General features: G+C 44.8%; 1 protein-coding gene across 1 annotated transcript in view; it reads left to right on the forward strand.

The window, feature by feature from the left end:
* The first annotated feature begins 1227 nt into the window (after positions 1 to 1227).
* VASH2 (vasohibin 2) overlaps positions 1228 to 25509 on the forward strand; it is an 88143-nt gene continuing 63861 nt past the window's right edge. The window contains exons 1-2 of the mRNA XM_040430414.1: positions 1228 to 1349; positions 18429 to 18903. Of these exons, the coding sequence (XP_040286348.1) occupies positions 18565 to 18903 (339 nt within the window). The 5' untranslated portion in view covers positions 1228 to 1349; positions 18429 to 18564. The remainder of the gene's footprint in view (positions 1350 to 18428; positions 18904 to 25509) is intronic.

Raw genomic sequence — 25509 nt, forward strand, 5'->3', positions numbered from 1 at the left:
CTTGAGAAGCCCTGTTTTTCCTGCAGTATTGCTGCTTGTATTGGCTGCTTTCTACCTACAGGGGGCAGTCATGCTGTACTGTAATATTTTCTGCGAATGTTACTAATTTCCGGTCATTTATAAATGTACTTTTTAACGTAAAGCAATATTCCCATCTTATAAATGGCCTCTGGCGCGGCAGCAGCTCCTTCATTCAGAGGGTTTGGGGGGGCGTCCTGACCGTCGCTGTCCTCCGCTCTGAACCTATAGCTACATGTAACAAGTCGGGGGCCCCGTGACACAGTCACACGGATGTACCGGCGGATGGAGCTATAGGTGAGGATGCGGTCACTTGGCTCTGTCACATGACAACACGTGGAAAACCCCTTTAAATATTATCGCTACACAGCGATTTGGGGCATGAGATGTGTCGCGCAACCAAGTATCGCAGTGTAGCAGGGCTGCAATAGGAATGAATGGGGTTGCGGAGCAACTCGCACGTTTCCTGCTGCAGCGAACCTGTGAGTCGCGCTTTGACCGCAATTATTCCTACGGCAGCCCGGCTACACTGCGATACTTGGGCACATCACACCGTAAATAACCATGTAGCTGTATCTATGACACTGGCCGACCTGTTACATGTGCGCTTGGCAGCTGAAGGCGTCTGTGTTGGTCCCATGTTCATACGTGTCCTCATTGCTGAGAAAAATGATGTTTCAATATATGCAAATTAGCCTCTAGGAGCAATGGGGGCGTAACCATTACACCTAGAGACTCTGCTCTCTCTGCAACTGTTGGGCCCTCTCTACTTTGATTGACAGGTCCAGGTTTGATCACATTTAGAGAGCCTGTCCCTGTCAATCAAAGTGGAGAGGGCGTGGCAGTTGCAGAGAGAGCAGAGCCTCTAAGTGTAATGGTAACGCCCCCGTTGCTCCTAGAGGCTCATTTGCATCATTTTTCTCAGCAATGCGGACACATATGAACATGGGAGCAACACAAATATCTTCAGCTGCCAACGCACATGTAACAGGTCAGCCAGTGTCATAGGGACAAAACTGCTGACAGATGCCCTTTAAGTGGCCGTTTGGGGATCTCCTGCGGATATGCTGTACATCTCTAAAGTAGGAGATCCCCGTAATCACGTGACACGTCCACAGAGCCCCGCCCCGCCTCAGTCTACACTCCGCTCATCATGTCTGTTCTGGCCCCGCCCCTCTTTGTTGCACTGGCCAATCGCTGAGCAGTAGAAGGTCTCCGCTGCTGGGTGACAGTGATACAATGTAACGAGCTGTAGTGGAGGCTGCAGGAGGATGGGGCTCGGCGGCCGCTGCTGCTCCCCGGGGAACCGGAGCCACAGGCAGTGACTACAGGTAACCAAACCGCAGCAGAACCGCACTCCCTGGGGGGGATACACTGCGAGGACGGGGATTGGAGCCAGGGATGCCGCAGTCCCGTTCTCCTGCCCTGCTGCTGTACCATGGAGATGGCCCTTAAAGGAATTTTCCATATTTCCATAGCTTGAATGCAGCCCATCCCTGCTGCCTAATCCCCATTCATGTCGGTGGCTCTGTGTGCTGCATGCACAATAGGGTGGCACAGAGACCGAAATCAATGCTGCAAGTTAAAGAAATCTCCGGGCAGTGCCAAAGGTATTGCCCAGTGCATTGCCAAGCAACGCTGCCCTGACTGTCAGTGCCAGGGTTATTTTCTGACAGGTCTCGGTGCCATGTGCTGGGGCTTGGCAGCCTGCTAGGTAATCATTCACTGCTAAGAGTGGGTGTAGCATCCGGCATGTCTCCTGGGGGCTTCGCGCGCCTTCATCGGTTTGCAGCATACACTACAAGTCACTGACCGCAGTCTAGTATGAGGCCGGTATGCCCGCTGTACCATACTGGTACTACCGTGCTGGGCATCTTTGTACTGTGAATGATGGGCAGAACGTTGCGAATTGCTATGGGGCCCCCCGGAGAAAGGGGGCCCAGGTTGGCGGCTTCCAGGGAGGGAAGAACCTTTTTAGGGCTCCTCAAGTCTTACAATATAACGGAATGGACCCAAGTATCCTGCAAAATAGAGGGGGCACCAAATGTACCTGTTTCAGGTGGGTAGGGGGTATGGCGGTATTAACCAGTGCTTAAAGGTGCACCCCGGTTTAGTCTTTGCTATGTGGTCCCTTCACTTGTACGTGGGCGCAGTGGTCGTCTTGCTTTGGACGCCCCCTGGCATCTTTATGTGAGACTATGGTATTGCCAAGCAGATGATGGTAGTGGTAGTGGTTCCCGCCAGTGGGTGGGCAGCCTTTCAGAGATTTGGCTGGTTTCTGACTTTTGACTCGCACCTATGTATATATCTTGTTATATTTTCTTTATAGTGGGATAATTGACGATTCTGGGTCCCCTTTAATATGACCGTATCCATGTACATGGAGCAGTCGGCGTGTATCTCCGTTATTAGATGCCGCCCTATGTGTTCAGCCATGAAGGATTGCAGTATAGCGGTAGTTTCAGCTGGCAGCGAGGGTTAATCCATTGCAGCTGTGATGCTGTATCCGGCCATAATGAAATCCCTGAATAGTAGCAGAGTTGGGTTACAGCGGGTAAGGGGGTCAGGTTTCTCAGGCTGAAACGCGTTGTATGGCTGTGACATGTGGAGCCCATCAGCCAGTGACCATCACTACACATAGACCCCATGCTGATAGTAATGTATATGGCTGTGCCTATAGATCTATAGACTAAAGCCATTAGGAGCAGCTTCATTTACTGCCAGTGAGAATTCAGGAGAAGATCATGTACGCAGCCGTAGGTCCCCGGGCTGTTTGTCCAGCCTGACGTAATAAACCTATTTTTCTTCCTGAAATGTTTACTGTTTCTGTTAATGGATATAACAATTAGGGGTTCCGAGTTACATCCTGTATTATTCTCCAGAGCTGCACTCACTATTCTGCTGGTGGAGTCACTGTGTACATACATAGAAACATAGAAACATAGAATATGTCGGCAGATAAGAACCATTTGGCCCATCTAGTCTGCCCAATATACTGAATACTATGAATAGTCCCTGGCCCTATCTTATATGAAGGATGGCCTTATGCCTATCCCATGCATGCTTAAACTCCTCCACTGTATTTGCAGCTACCACTTCTGCAGGAAGGCTATTCCATGCATCCACTACTCTCTCAGTAAAGTAATACTTCCTTATATTACTTTTAAACCTTTGCCCCTCTAATTTAAAACTGTGTCCTCTTGTGGTAGTTTTTCTTCTTTTAAATATGCTCTCCTCCTTTACCGAGTTGATTCCCTTTATGTATTTAAAAGTTTCTATCATATCCCCTCTGTCTCTTCTTTCTTCCAAGCTATACATGTTAAGGTCCTTTAACCTTTCCTGGTAAGTTTTATCCTGCAATCCATGTACTAGTTTAGTAGCTCTTCTCTGAACTCTCTCTAGAGTATCTATATCCTTCTGGAGATATGGCCTCCAGTACTGCGCACAATACTCCAAGTGAGGTCTCACCAGTGTTCTGTACAGCGGCATAAGCACTTCACTCTTTCTACTGCTTATACCTCTCCCTATACATCCAAGCATTCTGCTGGCATTTCGTGCTGCTCTATTACATTGTCTTCCCACCTTTAAGTCTTCTGAAATAATTACTCCTAAATCCCTTTCCTCAGATACTGAGGTCAGGACTGTGTCAAATATTCTATATTCTGCCCTTGGGTTTTTACGCCCCAGGTGCATTATCTTGCACTTATCCACATTAAATTTCAGTTTCCAGAGTTCTGACCATTCTTCTAGTTTTCCTAAATCCTTTTCCATTTGGCGTTTCCCTCCAGGAACATCAACCCTGTTACATATCTTTGTGTCATCAGCAAAAAGACAAACCTTACCAGCGAGGCCTTTTGCAATATCACTTATGAAGATATTAAACAAAATTGGTCCCAGTACAGATCCCTGTGGAACCCCACTGGTAACATTACCTTGTTTTGAATGTTCTCCATTGACTACAACCCTCTGTTGTCTGTCACTCAGCCACTGCCTAATCCACTCAACAATATGGGAGTCCATGCTCAATGACTGCAGTTTATTGATAAGTCTTCTATGTGGGACAGTGTCAAAAGCCTTACTAAAATCTAGATATGCGATGTCTACTGCACCTCCACCGTCTATTATTTTAGTCACCCAGTCAAAAAAATCTATAAGATTTGTTTGACATGATCTCCCTGAAGTAAACCCATGTTGTTTTTCATCTTGCAATCCATGGGATTTTAGATGTTCCACAATCCTATCCTTTAATAGGGTTTCCATTAATTTGCCTACTATTGATGTCAGACTCACTGGTCTATAGTTGCTCGATTCCTCCCTACTACCTTTCTTGTGAATGGGCACGACATTTGCCAATTTCCAATCTTCCGGGACGACTCCTGTTACTAATGAGTAGTTAAATAAATCTGTTAACGGTTTTGCCAGCTCACCACTAAGCTCTTTTAATAATTTTGGGTGTATCTCATCAGGCCCCTGTGACTTATCTGTCTTCACCTTAGACAGCAAACTTAGAACATCTTCCTCTGTAAAGATACATGCATCAAACGATTTAATAGTCATTCTTTCTAGTGGAGGTCCTTCTCCTTTTTCTTTTGTAAAAACTGAACAGAAGTATTCATTAAGGCAGTCGGCTAGCCCTTTATTCTCTTCTACATACCTTCCGTCCTTTATTTTTAATTTAGTTATTCCTTGTTTTAATTTCCTTTTTTCAATTATATCTCTGAAGAATGTCTTATCCCCTTTTTTCATAGACTGAGCTAGTTTTTCTTCTGCCTGCGCTTTAGAAGTTCTTATAACTTGCTTGGCCTCTCTCTGCCTAATCTTGTAGATTTCCTTATCTTCATTGCTCTGGGTTTTTTTATAATTACAAAATGCTAGCTTTTTATTTTTAATGATTTGGGCCACTTCTGCTGAGTACCACAGTGGTCTCCTCCTTTTTTTGTTTTTACTGACAAGTCTAATGCAATTTTCTGTTGCCTTCAATAATGCACCTTTTAAGTAGTCCCATTTCTCCTGGACTCCATGTAATCCGTTCCAGTCTGATAAGGACTCATTTATGACTAATTTCATTTTTGAAAAGTCTGTTTTTCTAAAATCTAAAACTTTTGTTTTTGTGTGGTGGGACTCTTTCACAGTTCTTATATTAAACCACAGTGACTGGTGATCACTAGATCCCAAGGTTTCGCCTACAATGACATCATATACCAAATCCAAAATGGCCTCCCTCCGGGTTGGCTCCTCAACCACTTGTTGTAGAGATAACCCCAGTAGGGAATTTAGAATATCTGTACTCCTGGTAGAACTTGCTATTTTGGTTTTCCAGTTTATATCTGGAAGATTGAAATCTCCCATAATGATAACTTCTCCTTTCATTGTCATTTTAGCTATTTCTTCAACTAGTAGATCATCTAGTTCTTTAACTTGACCAGGTGGTCGATATATCACACCTACACGAGTTACTGCATGGTTAGCAAACTGCAACGTAACCCAAACTGACTCTATGTTGGCCTCACCAACTTGTATTAGGTTAGATTTAATGCTATCTTTCACATACAGGGCCACTCCTCCTCCTTTCTTGCCTTCTCTGTCTCTTCTGTATAAAGAGTACCCTGGTATGGTTATGTCCCAGTCATTTCTTTCATTAAACCATGTCTCCGTAACAGCCATTAAATCTACATTCTCAGATGCCATTATTGACCCAAGTTCATTGATTTTTTTACCTAAACTGCGAGCATTTGTACATACATTACATTACTTATCCTGTACTGATCCTGAGTTACATCCTGTATTATACTCCAGAGCTGCACTCACTATTCTGCTGGTGCAGTCACTGTGTACATACATTACATTACTTATCCTGTACTGATCCTGAGCTACATCCTGTATTATACCCCAGAGCTGCACTCACTATTCTGCTGGTGGAGTCACTGTGTACATACATTACATTACTTATCCTGTACTGATCCTGAGTTACATCCTGCATTATACTCCAGAGCAGCACTCACCATTCTGCTGGTGCAGTCACTGTGTACATACATTACATTACTTATCCTGTACTGATCCTGAGCTACATCCTGTATTATACCCCAGAGCTGCACTCACTATTCTGCTGGTGGAGTCACTGTGTACATACATTACATTACTGATCCTGAGTTACATCCTGTATTATACTCCACCAGCAGAATAGTGAGTGCAGCTCTGCAGTCACTGTGTACATACATCACATTAATTATCTTGTACTGATCCTAAATTACATCCTGTATTATACTCTAGAGTTAGGCCTATTGCACCTGACCGTATGGCTTTTTCAGTGTTTTGCGGTCCGTTTTTCATAAATCCGTTGTTCCGTTTTTTTTTGTTTCTGTTGTGTTTCCGTTTTTCCGTTCTGTTTTTCCGTATGGCATATACAGTATACAGTAATTACATAGATAAAATTGGGCTGGCCATAACATTTTCAATAGATGGTTCAGCAAAAAACGGAACTGAAACGGAAGACATACGGATGCATTTCCGTATGTGTTCCGTTTTTTTTGCTGACCCATTGACTTGAATGGAGCCACGGAACGTGATTTGCGGGCAATAATAGGACATGTTCTATGTTAGAACGGAAAAACGGAAATATGGAAATGGAATGCATACGGAGTACATTCCGTTTTTTTTGCGGAACCATTGAAATGAATGGTTCCGTATACGGAAGCAAAAAACGGCCAGTAAACAGGAAAAAAAAAACGGCCGTTTGCAGGAGGCCTTAGGGTTGTTGTGATATCAAAATTTGATTCGACTTTGATACCATAAAAAAGTATTGCGATATTCGATACCATGTGAAAAAAATAAAACACCAAAAACGCCATGTGCATTCTGCATTTAAAAAAATGGTGAATCGCGCAATTTTTTGTTTGCTGTTCCGGCGTTCACCCCATAGATTTTTTTTATATTTTAATAGTTTGGACTTTTCGGGCGTGGCGATATGTTTATTTATTTATGTTTATTTATTTATTGTTTATATATTTTATATGTAAAATTGGGAAAGGGGGTGATTTATACTTTATATTTTGGTGTTTTTTTATTTTATACTTTTTATTTAATAACTATTTTCATCCCTTGTCCTATTCACCCTGATAGATCTCTATTAGGGTGAATAGGACTTCACACTCTCCCTGCTGCCCAGTGCATAGTACACACAGCAGCAGGGAGATTACCATAGAGGGCTTCAGTAGTTTCCTGGCTGCCATGGTAACCGATCGGAGCCCCAGGATTACACTGCTGGGGCTCCGATTAGAAGCTGCCACTGCCACCAATGAGAAGGGGAGGGGACCCTGTGGCCACTGCCACCAATGATTTTAATGTTGAGGGGGGCGCACTGCGCCACCAATGATAATTAACCTTTAATACAGGAGGCGGGTGTCGGCAGCAGATCAGCGGCAGTTAACCCCTCAGGTGCCGCACCTGAGGGGTTAACTGCCGCTGATCTCAGCTCCCTGTCAGAGGCAGGGTGTCGGCTATGCAATTCTGCTGCCGGCACCTGCCTCCTGTATTAAAGGTTAAAGAGGACCTTTCATGGGTCCGGACTTTGTGAAGTTAGCAGGCTACATAAAGCGGCGCCCCGGGATCTCCCTGCACTTACTATTATATCTAGGCGCCGCTCCGTTCGCCCGCTGTGCCCCAGTTACTGTCTCCTATGCTCCGTCTGCTAATTACTACTATTGGAGCAATGGGCAGGAGACATCAGCTTCTCTCCTGGGCGTTCCTTCTCCCTGGCTGTAGCGCTGTCCAGTCGCAGCGCAGGACGTCACAGCCAGGGGGAAGGAACGCCCAGGACATAAGCTGATGTCTCCTGCCCATTGCTCCGATAGTAGTAATTAGCAGACAGAGCAGGAGACGGTAACGGGGGCACAGCGGGCGAACGGAACGGCGCCTAGATATAATAGTAAGTGCAGGGAGATCCCTGGGCGCCGCTTTATGTAGCCTTCTAACTTCACAAAGTCCGGACCCATGAAAGGTCCTCCTATCATTGGTGGCGCAGTGCTCCCGCCCCTCTCTCTTTATTGGCAGCGCGGCACAGGGGGAGGGAGAGACTGCTTCCTTCTTCCCCTGTGCTGCTGAGGGAACATGAGCGCGCCTACAGCAGCGCGCTCATGTTCTGTGATACTACACTGCACAGCAGCACAGCCCAGTATCGAAAAAATGGAAATCCCGGTATTGTATCGATACCGGGACAAAAGTATCGCTTGGGTATCGAAATTTCGATACCCGCAACAACCCTACTCCAGAGCTGCACTCACTATTCTGCTAGTGGACGTCAAAAAAGTGTGTAGGAGCAGCACACAGAGGTCTCAGCGACCACACCAGAATGCTGCCACGCCACAACCGCAGATCCTCCGCAGTCAACAGATGAACGGGTAAGTAAAAGGCGACGGCAGCATCTCCGGTATCTTCTTTATTGATGGTACTTCAGTGATTGTGTACAAACAGCCAAATGCAACGTTTCGGCTACACTGTAGTCTTTATCAAGCAGAATAACAAATGCATGCGCCCAACCTAATATATTCCCTCCCTCACTTATGAGGTTACCAACTCATTACACAACACCCACTCGTTTAAACTTTTAGCAATATACAATTTCCATACTATTATATATCATTGACAATAGCTGTGTTGTCGTGAAGAGAGGGTTAATAATTGCGATGGTGCGTCACACATCGACAACCTGGACGCCATAATCGCGTCTCCTGACATTCACTGCGCATGCCCATATTCTCAATGATTGGTTAAAGCACGGATGACGCAAAACATCCGAGGTCACATGGCGATCACATGATAATTCAACTCCGCCTTGTCAAGCTGACCTATGCAACAGGAAAACATCCTGTTGTCATAGATACCAACGCTTTCACAGGAGAAAAATCTCCATATCATGAATTAGATATGCATTTCCCCCAAATCCTATATAGCGTGCTGGGAATTAATCAATGCAAACAGAGGCATCCCGCACCGCCCCACAACCGCACCGCCCCACAATATCCTACCATAGATTACCGTAAATGCGGGCATAACGTCATCAAAAATATGGAAAGGCTGGAGTGAAGTGACCCTCAACTACTGGACCCCATATTATTACATATAAATGACATCTCTTCCCCCCCCCCCCCCCTTCATGGTGGATTGACCGTACACTCCTACCACATGGTCAGTCAACAATGGAGTCCGGGTATCTCGATCCGCACTGTCGCATTATACCCACAATCTATTAAAAAGCAGGGAGAGAAAAAGTGACAATTTAAAACATGGTTAAAATCATGATTGCTGTAAAACTGAATCCGATCATATTCATTTATATTCTATAGCCACCAGCTCACCTAGATTAGGGCACTTTCACACCAGCGTTATTCTTTTCCGGCACTGAGTTCCGTCCTAGGGGCTCTATACCGGAAAAGAACTGATCAGTTTTATCCCCATGCATTCTGAATGGAGAGTAATCCCTTCAGGACGTCTTCAGTTCAGTCTTTTTGACTGTTCAGGACGGAGATAATACCGCAGCACGCTACGGTTTTATTTCCGGCCCAAAAAACTGAAGACTTGCCTGAATTTTTTTTCCATAGGAATGTATTAGTGCCGGATCCGGCATTCAAAATACCGGAATTTCGGATCAGTCCTTCCGGGCTGCGAAAAAAAAAGGTAAAAAATAAATAAATGCGAGATCCGTTTTTCCGGATGACACCGGAAAGACGGATCCGGCATTTCAATGAATTTTTCTGACTGATCAGGATCCTGATCAGTCTTAGGCCTCTTGCAAACGAACGTGTTTTTTTTTTCCATTCTGTATACGGAACTATTAATTTCAATAGGTCCGCAAAAAAAACGGAATGTACTCCGTAGAGTCCGTATGCATTCCGTTTCCGTATTTCCGTTCCGCAACATTTTGAGTCAGGTCCTATTATTGTCCGCAAATCACATTCAGTGGCTCTATTCAAGTCAATGGGTCCGTATAAAAAAACGGAATGCATACGGAACACATGTCCGTATGTCATCCGTTTTTTGTGGATCCATGCTGTAGAAATGCTATGCCCAGCCCATTTTGCACATGTGTTTGGTGTTTGCAATGATTACAAGTTCCTGTTTTTGCGGAAAAACGGAACGGAAACTCAACGGACCAAAAAAACAGAACGGATCCGTGAAAAACGGACCGCAAAACCATACGGTCGTGTGAACAAGCCCTTACAAATGCCATCAGTTGGCATACGTTTTGCCGGATCCGGCAGGCGGTTCCGGTGACGGAACTGCTTGCCGGATCACTCTGCCGCAAGTGTGAAAGTAGCCTTAATCTATGCCACTTATATTGAACTCAGTATTGAGTCCATGTGGTTGCAGTGACTTCAAGGTAAAAATCCATTTGGGTTCCTTCTTCTTAAGGATTTGTTCTTCATCACCCCCTCTTCTCAATTCACCCATCCAATCTCCTTTTATTAGGTTACCACAATTGCAACATCTCAAACTGGGAAAATTGCCCATCTTTCTCGGTGGCAGATAAGTCTGTCGCCCCGTGTGCTCCCTATGTCCGTTTTGACAAGTCTATCACGTAGATTGGTATTTTTTTTATATGCCATCAGTGGAGGATTATTAAACTCCCTTATATTAGGAAGACCCCCATTCTTTCCTTAGGATGTTGGCAATGTCACCACTGTGACTGCCAAACGTGGACACAAAAGGGATTCTCTGTGCCCCCCGTTAACTGGAGAACTGTGCAGCGTGGTCTCCCTTCCAGCCACCAAGATCCTATTACTCGTCTTTTGTAACAATTTACGTGGGTATCCCCTCTCGGAAAATTTATTACACCTCTCCTCCACTCGGTCATGAAGGTTTTCATCATCTGATACTATTCTCCTCGCTCGTAGCAGTCTGCTCCATGGCAGCGAGTCCAACATACATGGAGGGTGGTTACTGTCATAACCTCAGTACATTATTCTTATCCGTCGGTTTTCGATATAAATCCGTGGAATATTTGCACTATATTAGGTTGGGCACATGCATTTGTTATTCTGCTTGATAAAGACTACAGTGTAGCCGAAACGTTGCATTTGGCTGTTTGTACACATTCATTGAAGTACCATCAATAAAGAAGATACCGGAGATTCTGCCGTCGCCTTTTACTTACCTGTTATTCTGCTGGTGGAGTCACTGTGTACATACATTACTTATCCTGTACTGATCCTGAGTTACATCATGTATTATACTCCAGAGCTGCACTCACTATTCTGCTGGTGCAGTCACTGTGTACATACATTACTTATCCTGTACTGATGCTGAGTTACATCCTGTATTATACTCCAGAGCTGCACTCACTATTCTGCTGGAGTCACTGTGTAAATACATTACATTACTGATCCTGAGTTACATCCTGTATTATACTGCAGAGCTGCCCTCACTATTCTGCTGGAGTCACTGTGTACATTCATTACTTATCCTGTACTGATCCTGAGTTACATCATGTATTATACTCCAGAGCTGCACTCACTATTCTGCTGGTGCAGTCACTGTGTACATACATTACATTACTTATCCTGTACTGATCCTGAGTTACATCATGTATTATACTCCAGAGCTGCACTCACTATTCTGCTGGTGCAGTCACTGTGTACATACATTACATTACTTATCCTGTACTGATCCTGAGTTACATCATGTATTATACTCCAGAGCTGCACTCACTATTCTGCTGGTGCAGTCACTGTGTACATACATTACATTACTTATCCTGTACTGATCCTGAGTTACATCATGTATTATACTCCAGAGCTGCACTCACTATTCTGCTGGAAGAGTTACTGTGTACATACATTACTGATCCTGAGTAACACCCTGTATCATACTCCAGAGCTGCGCTCACTATTCAGCTAGATGGCCTATTCTTTGTTTGGGTGGGTGTCCTGGGGTATTTCCCACTATTGACTCTTTTGGGACCGGTCTAATTGAGCTTATAGCATGAAAATATCTCTATTCCCAGTCCCTGGAGTATTCCAGTAAGAGTATAATGGTGGGAGTCCGACCACTGGGATCCCTCCCCAGTGGCCATATCTCCACCCCCTGGAACACACGGTAGTCTTGAGGAGGAGTATGTTCGACCCCCTCCGCTGTTCCCTCCAATAAATTGAGTAGGGGGCACCTAAGCGGACGACTCCCCTTATATTACATTCCTGTGCCCTAAGATATGCATTAGGCTTGTGTAAATCCGACAGCCCCTTTAAAGTGGTCCTCTTCTTCTTTGATGCAGTTAATTGTGAAGTCGCTGGTGTCCGCTTCACAGGGGGTCCCTATCTATCTGCATATTCTGTATACTGCCATATACCTCCCGTGGTTGTCGTCTGAACTGGAAGGCGCACGTGGTAACTTAATGAATTGCCTAATGTCTTGTCATTATGGGAATTGTTTGCCTTCGCTGCGGGAGCTTCCTATAATTATAGACACTGCTGTGTGAGGAATTCAGATTCCCTGCGGCTTCCCTCCATAACATGGTGTAGTCTGCATCTTTAGGGGTGAGCCTTGGGGAGCGGTATGATGGCCTCACCGCCATAGCAATAAAAAGCCATTCCAATAACAATGTTACATTAGGGAAATGCTGTTTAAAGGGGACCTCCATTCTCCTGACTTGTCCTCAACTAGCTGCCATTTGGCTCTGATACTGGCCGAGTGACCGGTTCTTGCAGCTTCCCAATGATGACCTCCCCAGCATGATGTGAACCGAGCCTCCATATCTACAACCACGAGGACACGAGTGATATACTACGGCGGTGGTCTTCCGTCAGCCGCGTGTCTCGTTCTGGGTGGCAGTCACCACAGTCTGTGCACGAAGGCTGGATTTATTGAAGCAAATTAAGACCGACTTTCACGAGGGCAAGAAGCCTGAAACGCATTGCTGCTGTGTGATAGTGTTCAGCAGCCATCTTCTAAGGTTAAAACAGAAATGGGGCGCGACAAGAGCGTGGAAATCATAAGGCCTCCTGCTGGAAATCCTGGACTGATTGGTCTAATTATAAGGATATTATTCTATGTGATTTTCCTATGGTAGATGTCGTCTGTGCGCAGAATAGATGGAGGTGGTATTTGTGCACACTATAGACGGTGGGGGTATTTGTGCACAGGATACAGTTAGGTCCATATATATATATTTGGACAGAGACAACATTTTTCTCATTTTGGTTCTGTACATTACCACAATGGATTTTGAACACAACAATTCAGATACAGGTGAAGGTGAAGTTTAGACTTTCAGCTTTAATTCCGTGGGTTGAACAAAATTATTGCCTAAAAATGTGAGGAACTAAAGCATTTTTTTTTAAACTCAATTCCTTCATTTCAGGGGCTCAAAAGTAATCGGACAAATTAAGTAATTGTAAATAAATGCTAATCTCTAATACTTAGTTGAAAACCCTTTGTTGCCAATGACTGTCTGAAGTCTTAAACTCATCATGGACATCACCAGACGCTGTGTTTCCCCTTTTTTAATCCCTTAGTGACAACCCATACGCCTTTTAACAGCGGTCACTAAGGGGCCTTAGGCTGGGCCGCCGCTTTTTTACGGCGGCCCAATCTAAGCGCTGCACGGGTCCCCGACTCTCACTTGAGAGCCGCGGCCCTGCTCTAACAGCCCGGACCAGCAGGAGTGCCGATCCGGGCTGTTTAACACTTTACATGCTGAGGGCAATGGCGCCCGTCGCATGTAAAGTGCTGACAGAGAGCGGCGGACTCCCTCTGTCTCCCATCGGCACCCCGCAAATGCGATCGCGGGGGTGCCGATGTGTGTGAAGGCTGGCATGGGTCTGATGAAGGCCCCAGACCAGCCTTTAGTAATTTCCAGCCTGCTGGTCAATGTTAGAATAGCATTTCTATTAAAATGCAATGCATTATAGGGATAGTGCATTGCATTTTAAAAGCAATCAAAATACTGTCTGTTACAGTTCCATAAAAATAATTACGCTTTTTTTTTCTATTGAAAATATTCTTTTCAATGAGAAAAATTGCAAAAAAAAACCATATGTTTGGTGTTGCCGCGTCTGTAATGACCGGGACTACATAAATGTCACATAAATTATCCCCTACGGTTTACGCCGTAAAAAAAAAAGAAATAAAAAAGACAGAATTGCTAATTTATTCTTAGTTGCCATCGAAAAAATGGAAAGTTGTGTACCCCAAAATGGCGCCATTAAAAACTACAACTTGTCCCGCAAAAAACAAGCCCTCATAAAGCTATATAGACAGAAAAATAAAAAAGTTATCGCTCTTAGAACACGACGATGAAAAAAGGAAAAAAAACGCTTGGTCAGTAAGGCCCAAAACAGTCTGGTCACTAAGGGGTTAATGCTGTGCCAGGCCTTTACTGCCGCGGTTTTCAGTTGCTGTTTGTTTGTGGCCTTTCTGTCTGAAGTTTAGTCTTTAACAAGTGAAATGCTCTATTGGGTTCAGATCCGGCGACCGACTCGGCCATTCAAGAATATTCCACTTCTTTGCTTTAATAAACTCCTGGGTTGCTTTGTCTTTGTTTTGGGTCATTGTCCATCTGTATTATGAAACGCCGACCAATCGGTTTGGCTGGATTTGAGCGCACAGCACCGTATGTCTTGGAAAACCCCAGAATTCATCCGTCTGCTTCTGTCCTGTGTCACATCATCAATAAACACTAGGGGCCCCGTGCCACCGGCAGCCAGGCATGCCCAAGCCATCACACTGCCTCCGCCGTGTTTTACAGATGATGTGGTATGCTTTGGATCATGAGCTGTACTATGCCTTCGCCATACTTTTTTCTTTCCATCATTCTGGTAGAGGTTGTTCTTGGTTTCATCTGTCCAAAGAATGTTCTTCCAGAAGTGTGATTTTTTTAGCAAAGTCCAATCTAGCCTTCTTATTCTTGAGGCTGATGAGTGGCTCGCACCGCGCAGTGAACCCTCTGTATTTACTTTCATGCCGTCTTCTCTTTATGGTAGATTTGGATATTGATAGGCCTATATCCTGGAGAGCGTTGTTCACTTAGTTGGCTGTTGTGAAGGGGTTTCCCTTCACCATGGTAATTATTCTGCCATCATCCACCACTGATGTCTTCCGTGGGCGTCCAGGTCTTTTTGCATTGTTGAGGTCACCAGTGCTTTCTTTCTTTCTCTCTCAGGATGTACCAAACTCCTAATAGTGTCGCAATTTCTCGGATGGGTTTTTTCTGTTTTCGCAGATGAAGGATGGCTTGTTTCACCTGCATGGAGAGCTCATTGACCGCATGTTTACTTCTCAGCAAAATCTTCACAATGCAAGCACCGCACCTCAAATCAACTCCAGGCCTTTTATGTGCTTAATTGAGAATGAAATACTGAAGGAATTGCCCACACCTGCCCATGAGACAGCCTTTTGAGTAAATTGGCCAATTACTTTTGGCCCCTTTAAAAACAGGGTGCCACAAGTAAAGGAGCTGAAATTCCTAAACCCTTCATCCAGTTTTAATGTGGATATACCCTCAAATGAAAGCTAAAAGTCTGGACTTTATGTCCATTATATAACTATAACCTGAATATGTTTTAGTAAACAGGTAATAAACACAAAATTTGTGTCAGTTTCCAAATATATATGGACCTAACTGTAGATGTTGGTGGTATTTGTGCACAGTATAAATGGTGGTATTATTTATGCACAGTATAGATAGATATTATTTGTGGACACTGTATATAGTGGTTTTATTTGTGCACAGTATAGATGGCGGTATTAGTTTTGGAATTCACTTCTGTGCAGCAAGTAACTGATGGTACGTTAGAACTTGAAAATTATAGCAGTCTTTCTAGTTCAGTAACAATGGTCTTATTTTTGGAAATCTGTAGTCTTCTGTCTGGTTTGGTTACAGTTATTGCCTTGAAATTCTTTTCTTCGTGGTTTGCTTTATTTTCTGCAATCGGACGTTAAAAAGACAATGATACAGTATACTCCCATCAGATCAGAATATTCCTCCGAGAATCGCTATTCTTGGCAAGGAAAGCCATTGCCTTGAGATGGATTGGAGAGAGAAGTCCGTCACTTAAAACCTTGGTAAATGTCATAATTTCATATGAATACATCGTATACAAGCATAGGCGATGTGAGTCTAAGTTCGACAAGGTATGGGGACGGTGGTGTTCATCTCCGCTTACACGACAATATTCAGCACGATACATGAATAATGCATTATCTTCAGCTTAAATAAGACGTATCCATAAAAACCACCTCTGTAACTTCGTCATCACCTCCCTTGTGTATGTGCCCTTCAATCCATGTCTTATGTGTCTATAGTTCTGTAAAATTTGATCATGTACAATAAATACTATGTCAAGGAATGTGCGAATATAGCATAAACACTTCAAGTAAAGTAATCCATGTACAACAATTTACACCATTTTGTAACGCTACTTCCACACATGCGGCAGAGTGATCCGGCAAAACGTATGCCAACTGATGGCATTTGTAAGGGTACTTTCACACTAGCGTTTTTTCTTTTCCGGCACTGAGTTCCGTCAAAAGGGCTTAGGGCTCTTTCACACCTGCGTTCTTTTCTTCCGGCATAGATTTCCGTCGTCGGGGCTCTATGCCGGAAGAATCCTGATTAGTTTTATCCTAATGCATTCTGAATGGAGAGAAATCCGTTCAGGATGCATCAGGATGTCTTCAGTTCCGGAACGGAACGTTTTTTTGGCCGGAGAAAATACCGCAGCATGCTGCGCTTTTTGCTCCGGCCAAAAACCCTGAACACTTGCCGCAAGGCCGGATCCGGAATTAATGCCCATTGAATGGCATTAATCCGGATCCGGCCTTAAGCTAAACGTCGTTTCGGCGCATTACCGGATCCGACGTTTAGCTTTTTCTGAATGGTTACCATGGCTGCCAAGACGCTAAAGTCCTGTTTGCCATGGTAAAGTGTAGTGGGGAGCGGGGGAGCAGTATACTTACCGTCCGTGCGGCTCCCCGGTCCCTCTGCAGTCTGCATCGGGTCTTGGCACTCTTTTACGGAGCGGATGTCACGCACGGCATCCGCTCGTGTGAACCTAGCCTAAGGCCTCTTTCACACTTGCGTTGTCCGGATCCGGCATGTACTCCATTTGCCGGAATTACACTCCGGATCCGGAAAAACGCAAGTGAACTGAAAGTATTTGAAGACGGATCCGTCTTCAAAATGCGTTCAGTGTTACTATGGCAGCCAGGACGCTATTAAAGTCCTGGTTGCCATAGTAGTAGTGGGGAGCGGGGGAGCAGTATACTTACAGTCCGTGCGGCTCCCGGGGCGCTCCAGAATGACGTCAGAGCGCCCCATGCGCATGGATGACGTGTCCATGCGATCACGTCATCCATGCGCGTGGGGCGCCCTGACGTCACTCTGAAGCGCCCGGGGAGCCGCACGGACGGTAAGTATGCTGCTCCCCTGCTCCCCGCTACACTTTACCATGGCTGCTAGGACTTTAGCGTCTTGGCAGCCATGGTAACCATTCAGAAAAAGCTAAACGTCGGATCCGGTAATGCGCCGAAACGACGTTTAGCTTAAGGCCGGATCCGGATTAATGCCTTTCAATGGGCATTAATTCCGGATCCGGCCTTGCGGCAAGTGTTCAGGATTTTTGGCCGGAGCAAAAAGCGCAGCATGCTGCAGTATTTTCTCCGGCCAAAAAACGTTCCGGTCCGGAACTGAAGACATCCTGATGCATCCTGAACGGATTTCTCTCCATTCAGAATGCATGGGGATAATCCTGATCAGGATTCTTCCGGCATAGAGCCCCGACGACGGAACTCTATGCCGGAAGAAAAGAACGCAGGTGTGAAAGAGCCCTAAGGCTGATCAGTCAGAAAAATGCATTGAAATGCCGGATCCGTCTTTCCGGTCTGCGTATTTTGAATGTCGGATCCGGCACTAATACATTCCTATAGAAAAAAATGCCAGATCCGGCATTCCGGCAAGTCTTCAGTTTATTTGGCCGGAGATAAAACCGTAGCATGCTGTGGTATTATCTCCGTCCTGATCAGTCAAAAAGACTGAACTGAAGACATCCTGATGCATCCTGAACGGATTGCTCTCCATTCAGAATGCATTAGGATAAAACTGATCAGTTCTTTTCCGGCATTGAGCCCTTTTGACAAAACTTGGTGCCGGAAAAGAAAAAAGCTAGTGTGAAAGTGCCCTAACTTGTTTTAATTCCATTGTTCAATAAAGTGAGTTAAAAAAAAGAAAAAAAAAGAAAAGACAATGATAACCAGAAAAATTATGTTAGCAAGCTTTTCATCAGACAGTGGGGGATAAAAAAAAATGGACAATTTTTTTTTCATTTATATTATATATTTGATATTTTTATATAATTGAATCTGCACTGTTACCATGTACCATTTTTGGTTTAGCTTTTTATTGTGTTTTTGCTGTCTTGCAGGCCTCCTGGATGTGCCCGTTGTCTTTCGTGCCTTCTTCATGTGTTGTGGATGAATTACAGAACTTAGAAATGAACATTGCGCCCCCCGGGACATTTTAATCCTTCCGACCCTAGGTGTCTGTGACTTTCTCTCACCATGACGGGCTCTAGTTCCACCTTCCACCGCGCTCACAGTAAGCATTGCCACCGCCAGAACGTTGGGACAAAGACTAGCAAGCCCTCCCGTTCTCGAAGCCTGCACGACCGCCCCTTGGCTTCGTCTCTTACGCCAGCTCCGGCCAGCGCCTCCGGGAATAGCTCGGGTGGCTACTCGGAAGAAGAGGACAAAGAGGTGGGGGCGCTCTTCTACGTCAATAAGAGCGGATTCCCCATTGACAGTCAGACCTGGGAAAGAATGTGGGCGCACGTAGCCAAAGTCCATCCGGAGGGGAAGGATATGGTGGACAGAATACAAAACGCAACTCTGCTTCCCAAGGTGAGGCGCGATGTGTGACTGTCATGAGTAGATGTGTCAGATACGCTAATATGGCCGACGTTTCTTTCTGCAAGAAACACACTTATCCCAAATCTGGCTATATATCTGCTGAGGTAGGAGCTGGTCCCGGAGCTAAGAACCAGCACGTATGAGACATTTATGGCGTATCCTATCGCTGTGCCACAAGGACTACCCCTTTAAGACCCTTTTACACAGGCTGAACGTTCATTCGCAGTCATTGCCGCATTAAACGTGCCCTGCAATCACCCGACCAATGAGCAAATGTTCATTTCTCGTGATCGCCTCTTTCTCGTGCAGGTGGTAAATTTGGAACAAAATAGACCTCGCCCAGGGGAACGCCCCCAAACTGAACAAGACCACCACTTTATGGGTGGACCTTACATAAGCCCCACCCATTTTCAGCTTGGGGGTAGCCCGAATTTGCAGGGACTGTCTCTGAAAATTAGGGACCGGCTCTGCAAATTCGGGACTTTTGGCAACTAGGCAATTTTCTGTGGGCGTGAAAATCATCGTATGTCAGCAGTGTATCGCCTTGTGTCAATGCAAACTATGAGGATTGAATGATCACATGAACGATTGTTTGTCCCCCCTATAGTACAACATTTGCCACATGTAAGTGGCCGGTAACCTTGTGTATCGCATACTTACCAATGTTTAGGTTAGTAAAACGGGGCATCCAACACCCTGCCTCTGGGAATGCCCAGACTCCACCCGGAAACGCCCACTTATGGGTGGGGTTACGCCCATTTCCAGCACGGGACAATTCGAATTTGCTGAGACTGTCTCTGAAAATCTTAAAGGGGTTGTGTCACTTCAGCAAATGACATTTATCATGTAGAGAAAGTTAATAACACACCACTTACTAGTGTATTGTGATTGTCCATATTGCCTCCCATCACATTATACACTGCTCGTTACCATGGTTACGACCACCCAGCAATCCAGCAGCAGTGGTCGTGCTTGAACATTATAGAAAAAAGCACCATCCTATTTGTGCTCCCGCAGTCTCAGCCACCAGAGAGGCCAACACTTTTTTCCTGGAGTGTGCAAGCTTGACCACCGCTGCTGGATTGCAGGGTGGTCGTAACCATAGAAACGAGCAGTGTATAATATGATGGGAAAAATAAATCCAGCCAGCAATATGGGTAATGACAATACATTAGTAAGTGCCTTGTATTAACTTTCTCTATATGATAAATGCCATTTGCTGAAGTGACACAACCCCTTTAAGGATAAACTGGCTTTATTACCCATAGCGACCAATCACAGCGCAGCATTCCAACCATCACTTTCCAGGAACAGGATATGAGTTATAAGTTGCGCTGTGATTGGTCGCTACGGGTAAGTAAGCCAGTGTTTCTTTCAGGCAGTTTCATAAATCCCATGTTGGCTTCATAAATAGGTCTAAAGCTTGATGTCTCATTAGGCACCAGAAATGCGACAACTTTTAGCATGTCTTACGACAGGATCTCGGCACGACTACTTTAGTAATTTGGCCTATTGATGTTTATTAGGCCAAGTTCAGATCATGCCATGATCAAAAAAAGGGAGAAAAAGCGTACATCTGGTTGTTTTATGAGAGGACAGTAAACTTTTTCTTAAAGATACAATCATGACCTCAGCAGTCACTGAAGGGGCCCTGACTTAGCTTTTTACAGCTCCATTGAACCCATCACGTGCACACTTCACATAGATTTACTGAATGTCACTTTTTATTATGATTTGTTAAAGACATAGTAACCAATTTTTTATTGGTAAAATTGGGGCATCTAAGCCCCACCCCCAGGAATGCCCTGGAAATGCCCACTTATGGGTGGGGATTATGTCAACCCCTTCTATTTTCAGCCCAATACAGCCTGAATTTGCCCGGAACTGTCTCTGAAAATCAGTCCTGGTGAATTCGGGACAGTTGGCAAGGGTTTTTTCTCTTGTCATGGCTTGTAGCTCCGATTTTGCCATCATTTCCTCATCGGTGAGGTCTGACTGCTGGATCCCCCACCCTATCCTCAGAATAAAGGGGTCGCAACGCTTTTTACATCCTGTAGCTCCGTCACTGATCTCCCCAGCACTGTGATGTGATGGATCACCCGTTGTGCAGAGATTTATGGGATAGAGTGTAGACCCCCACCAGTCATAATTTTCCTAGCGACATTCCATAACATTCTTAGGGCTCATGCACACTACGGATCCGCAGAAAGTACGGATGAGGTCCTTGTGCATTCCGTATTTTGCGGAACGGAACATCTGATCCCTAATAAATTTTGCACATGGGAATGCACATGGAGTAACTTCCTTTTTTTTTTTTTTTGCGGACCTATTGAAATGAATGGTTCCGCATACGGTCCGCAAAAAAAATGGAACTGACACAGAGAGAAAATAAACTGCATGAGCCCTTAAATGGGAATACCCAGGCAAACCATATAAGCCGAGTTTTATCTGGGATGACTTTCCTCCTGCACCTGATAGGAGTTTACCATTCTCTTTCGCCCTCCGCGGTGCTGCCAGACTGCGGGATCCAGTGGCGGATTAGCGCTAATTGCCAAACAGTACTTCTACTTGCTATTGTTTCAGGTGCAGCCTGGCAATTAGCGGGAATCTGCATGTGTATCCCGGGGTCAGTTACCTCTTCCGTTTTTCACTGACGTGCGCTGTCTGCATTTTCCACGGACAGCACACGTACCCAATGCTTTAAATGTGTCTGTTCACACATCAGTATTTTTTTTACTGACCGTGGGTCAGTAAAAAAAATAAAAATCACTGAGACGTGCACTACTTTGATCCGTAATGCGGACCAAACACACCCATTGAAGTCTATGGGTCCGTGAAAATCACGGACACAAGATGGGTGGCATCCGTGGTGCGTCCGTTTTTCACAGAAGACAGATAGGAAATGCTCTTGAAATTAATTTTCAGCTGAGTAACATTCTTGGATTACGGATGCCACACAGAGGGTAAAAAACGGACACACGGACCCATCATGGGTCTTTCACGGATGATACACTGACACAGAAATGTGGACGAGGCCTTATAGACAATATGGACCGTGTGGGGCAGTGCTTGACATGTCCCCCTGAGCCGTAGAGCTGCGGTAACTTCAATTCATGAATATAAGAATGTACAAGTTCTTGTTTAAAGGGATACCCCGGAGGTAACTAAATAAGCACCAAGACTTGTTCTATCCTTGTAGTATAATTTCTGGTTGCTGGGATCTTGGTAGCAGAGCTGCAGCACTTTAAATGTTACTTTCCGGGTGTAAAATTTGGAGCATTGCTGTAAAATCAACAGTACAAATGTGAGAAAACTCGGAATTCCATTTGCATTACCTTGTTACAGTCTCTGACTAACATCTTGACTATATAGTCAGCAAATGTAAACTCTACTCATTAAAAAAAAGTCTGTTTCTAGCTGGAAACTGTCAGGAAGCAGGTTAGCTGCTGATGACCTGAATGCCTCATGCTCATTAATATGTAAACATCCAAAAATTGTTTATTAAAGTGTGTTACCCTCATCAAGGTGGGAAACCATTAGTATTAGGATAAGAGATCCATCAACAGCAGCTTGCTGATGGTCTCCAGGCAGTATATTATATCTTCTACATTGGACAGTGAAAACTGATAATAAACATATAATATAAAGATGGTAGACTAGATGTTCAATGTTCAATTTGGATGTGCATGACAAGAATCGACAGAATTCCAAGAAAGGGTTAAAAATGTGGGTTTCAGAAAAGCGAGGTTGCGCCACTTTTACTGACCAGGTAAATTTGTCTTCCGAGCTGTGAAGCATGAAGAGAGCATCATTCAGGAGAACGGTAGACATCAGGGCGGAGGAATGTGATTGGTCGTTTCTGCTATGGTGTTGGGTAAGAATAATTCGGTGAGATTAGTAAACCACAATAGACATAGATATGAAACTAAAATTCCAAATAAAAAGTGCAAAAACAGCAGTCCAAAGAGAAGACGCGTCCATTTTAGTTGTAGAGGTGTCTGCCATACTGCTAAAACGGAGGGCGCTAATAACCAGCAGTGAGAAGAGGAGGGGTTTGGTTACATGGAACTGATTGACCTTTTGCTGGCACTTCCTGCTAAGGGAGAGGGAGGAGAGCAGCTCCTGTCAATGCTTGATCATTGCAGAAACCACACAATATAAAGTAAAAAGGAAAACTTGACTACAAGGAAGAGTAGTTCTCGTACAAAGGAGTGTCTTGATTCTATGGAAGTGGGGTCAGTTTTTGGGTTTATAAGACCTTCAAAACGCGACCTTTATGGAACTAAACAGTGAAAACCGGGACACCATTCTCCAGTATTACATCCAGTTTTGTTGACACATTATAACTGAACACACACAGTCTTCTGTGGCTATATATATATATGTATATAATGCCGCCATCTGTCTGTCTGCTCTCTTTGATTGACTCCTTCTTCTGTTTGGGTTCCTGAGCCTCTCCTAGCCAAAATATGACACCGCAAGGGACAGTGAGAGCATACATGGTATGGACACCGCACGTCTGTGAAATCACTGACAATAGGCGCTGCGCGGATTGTTTTCATACTGGAGTGTGCCGCCTGTGAAAGCAGTGAGTAATACCGCCGTGTCTTCCTGTCTGCTGAGAGATGCTGGGTGTATTCCAGCAGCAGAGCGTCGTCTGCTCACTGAAGATTGGACTTGATTGTGCATAACGCCAAAAGGAGTAATCGCATCGTCGTATGGGTCATTTCGGACGCCATCACTTATAGATATGTCTTCCAGATGACAGGTCTGTGGTGCTGCTGGAAACTAGATGGGCAAGACTGAGCCTCCGACGATAAGGAGAAGTATGCACACGCTCAGTGGTTTTACTGTTTTGGTCTGGTACATATGCAATTTGCGGATCCGTTTTTGCGGAGCGCAAAATACATATGGTCATGTGCATGAGCTCTGAAGGCGTTTTTCCACCTTCTTGTTCCAGCTCTGTCCACTGTCAGCTTCCAGAACTGGCGGCTTCCAAAAACAGCTGAGCGGTGCGGGTGCTCGGTGTCGCAACCCCACCGATATTGATATAGGCCATCAATATGTACATGCTGGAAAACCATTAAAGGGGTATTATGGGTTCCACAGATTAAAGGAGTAGTCCACCTTCTGCTGAAATATCTGATACTTGCATGTGTATGTAAATGCTAAAACGGCAGCATAGACACTCCTCCGCCCGAAGCTCCAGGTGTAAACAGACCATAGCGTCCAGGATGTCTGGTCAGATGCTGAAAGTGTCCAGCGCATGCGCAGGTACAGGAGACTCTGCTGCCTCGATCTGCACCTGTGCTGGAGACTTTCAGCGCCTGCGCACTAGAGGATGCCGCCAGGGAGGCAATCACATTGGTAAATGTCATGACCATGGCCATCTTGGGCACAGTGGATGTGGTGGTCCTTTTACATATGGCACCCATAGGGTGCCAATGGGCCATTCAAGCATTTTTATAGGCCATTACATGTCAGTATATGGCATTTCATAACGGTAAGCAGAAAGTGGACAAACCCTTTAAACCGCTTCACACCTGTTCGCAGCTTATATCTGGTATTGTCGCTCAGCTTGACCAAAGTAAATGGGGTTCAGCTGCAATACCGCACACAACCTCAGGACAGGGGTGGCGCTGGTTTTGGAAGAAAGCTGCCATATTCTTCTAATTTTGGACTTCCCCTATAATGTTACTGAAATTTATACGATTTTCCAATATACTTTCTTTATCAGTCCCTCTAAGGTCAAGATCTCTACTTGCTGTCATACAATAGGAGCTTTCATTGTCTACTGCCAGTGGAATAAAAACTGCCCTGGTCATGTGATGCGCTGTGCGCCCATCACGTGACCAGGACTAAGTTTTACTTTCTAGAAGTAAACAATGAAGGTTTGTATTGAATGACAGCAAGCAGAGATCTTGTAAAACAAAAAGAAAATTGTATACCTTTTCATTGTACAATAGAAAATTTATTTATTTCCTGAAACCGTAATACCTCTTTAAATGCTAAATTTCTACAGGGGGGCAGTATAGGTAGAGGGAGGACCTGCCCTCTGTCTGTCTAGCAGATACATTACTTGCATTTCCCATAACATTTCAGAGTATCATCTATCCTTAGAACTCTGCATTCTGCCGTTACTCTGTTATTCCTCCTGGAAATATGGGAATAAATTAACCCCTTGTCAATAGGGCGTGTCCATACATAGTGTGATTAGTATGTGTTGTGAGAGACTCCATTAATAAGGGGGGGGGTGCGGTGTAAAACTCAGTTGTCAGTTTATTCCAGGAGGAATAACAAAGGACCAGCCCAATGCAGAGCTAAGAGAAAAGATGTTCCAGAATCTTTATTACATGGGGGAATGCACATACCTTTTTAAAAGGGCATGTCAGAAGAGCTGGGGGGGTTCCTCTTTAGTCTCATGCCCAGCCGTCTGTATAAAGAGGGGGACGGGCGCGAATTTTAACGTCAGAATCCTCACTATACATACAGAATATATCAGTCATCTCTGAGCTGCATTTAGTAACCAGGCCGTGATGTTGGCGGTTACAGCAGGATTGTGGCAGCAGTTGCTGGGATCAGCTAAATTCCAGAAGG

Source organism: Bufo bufo, chromosome 4, assembly GCF_905171765.1.
Source record: "Bufo bufo chromosome 4, aBufBuf1.1, whole genome shotgun sequence".
Lineage (NCBI taxonomy): Eukaryota > Metazoa > Chordata > Amphibia > Anura > Bufonidae > Bufo > Bufo bufo.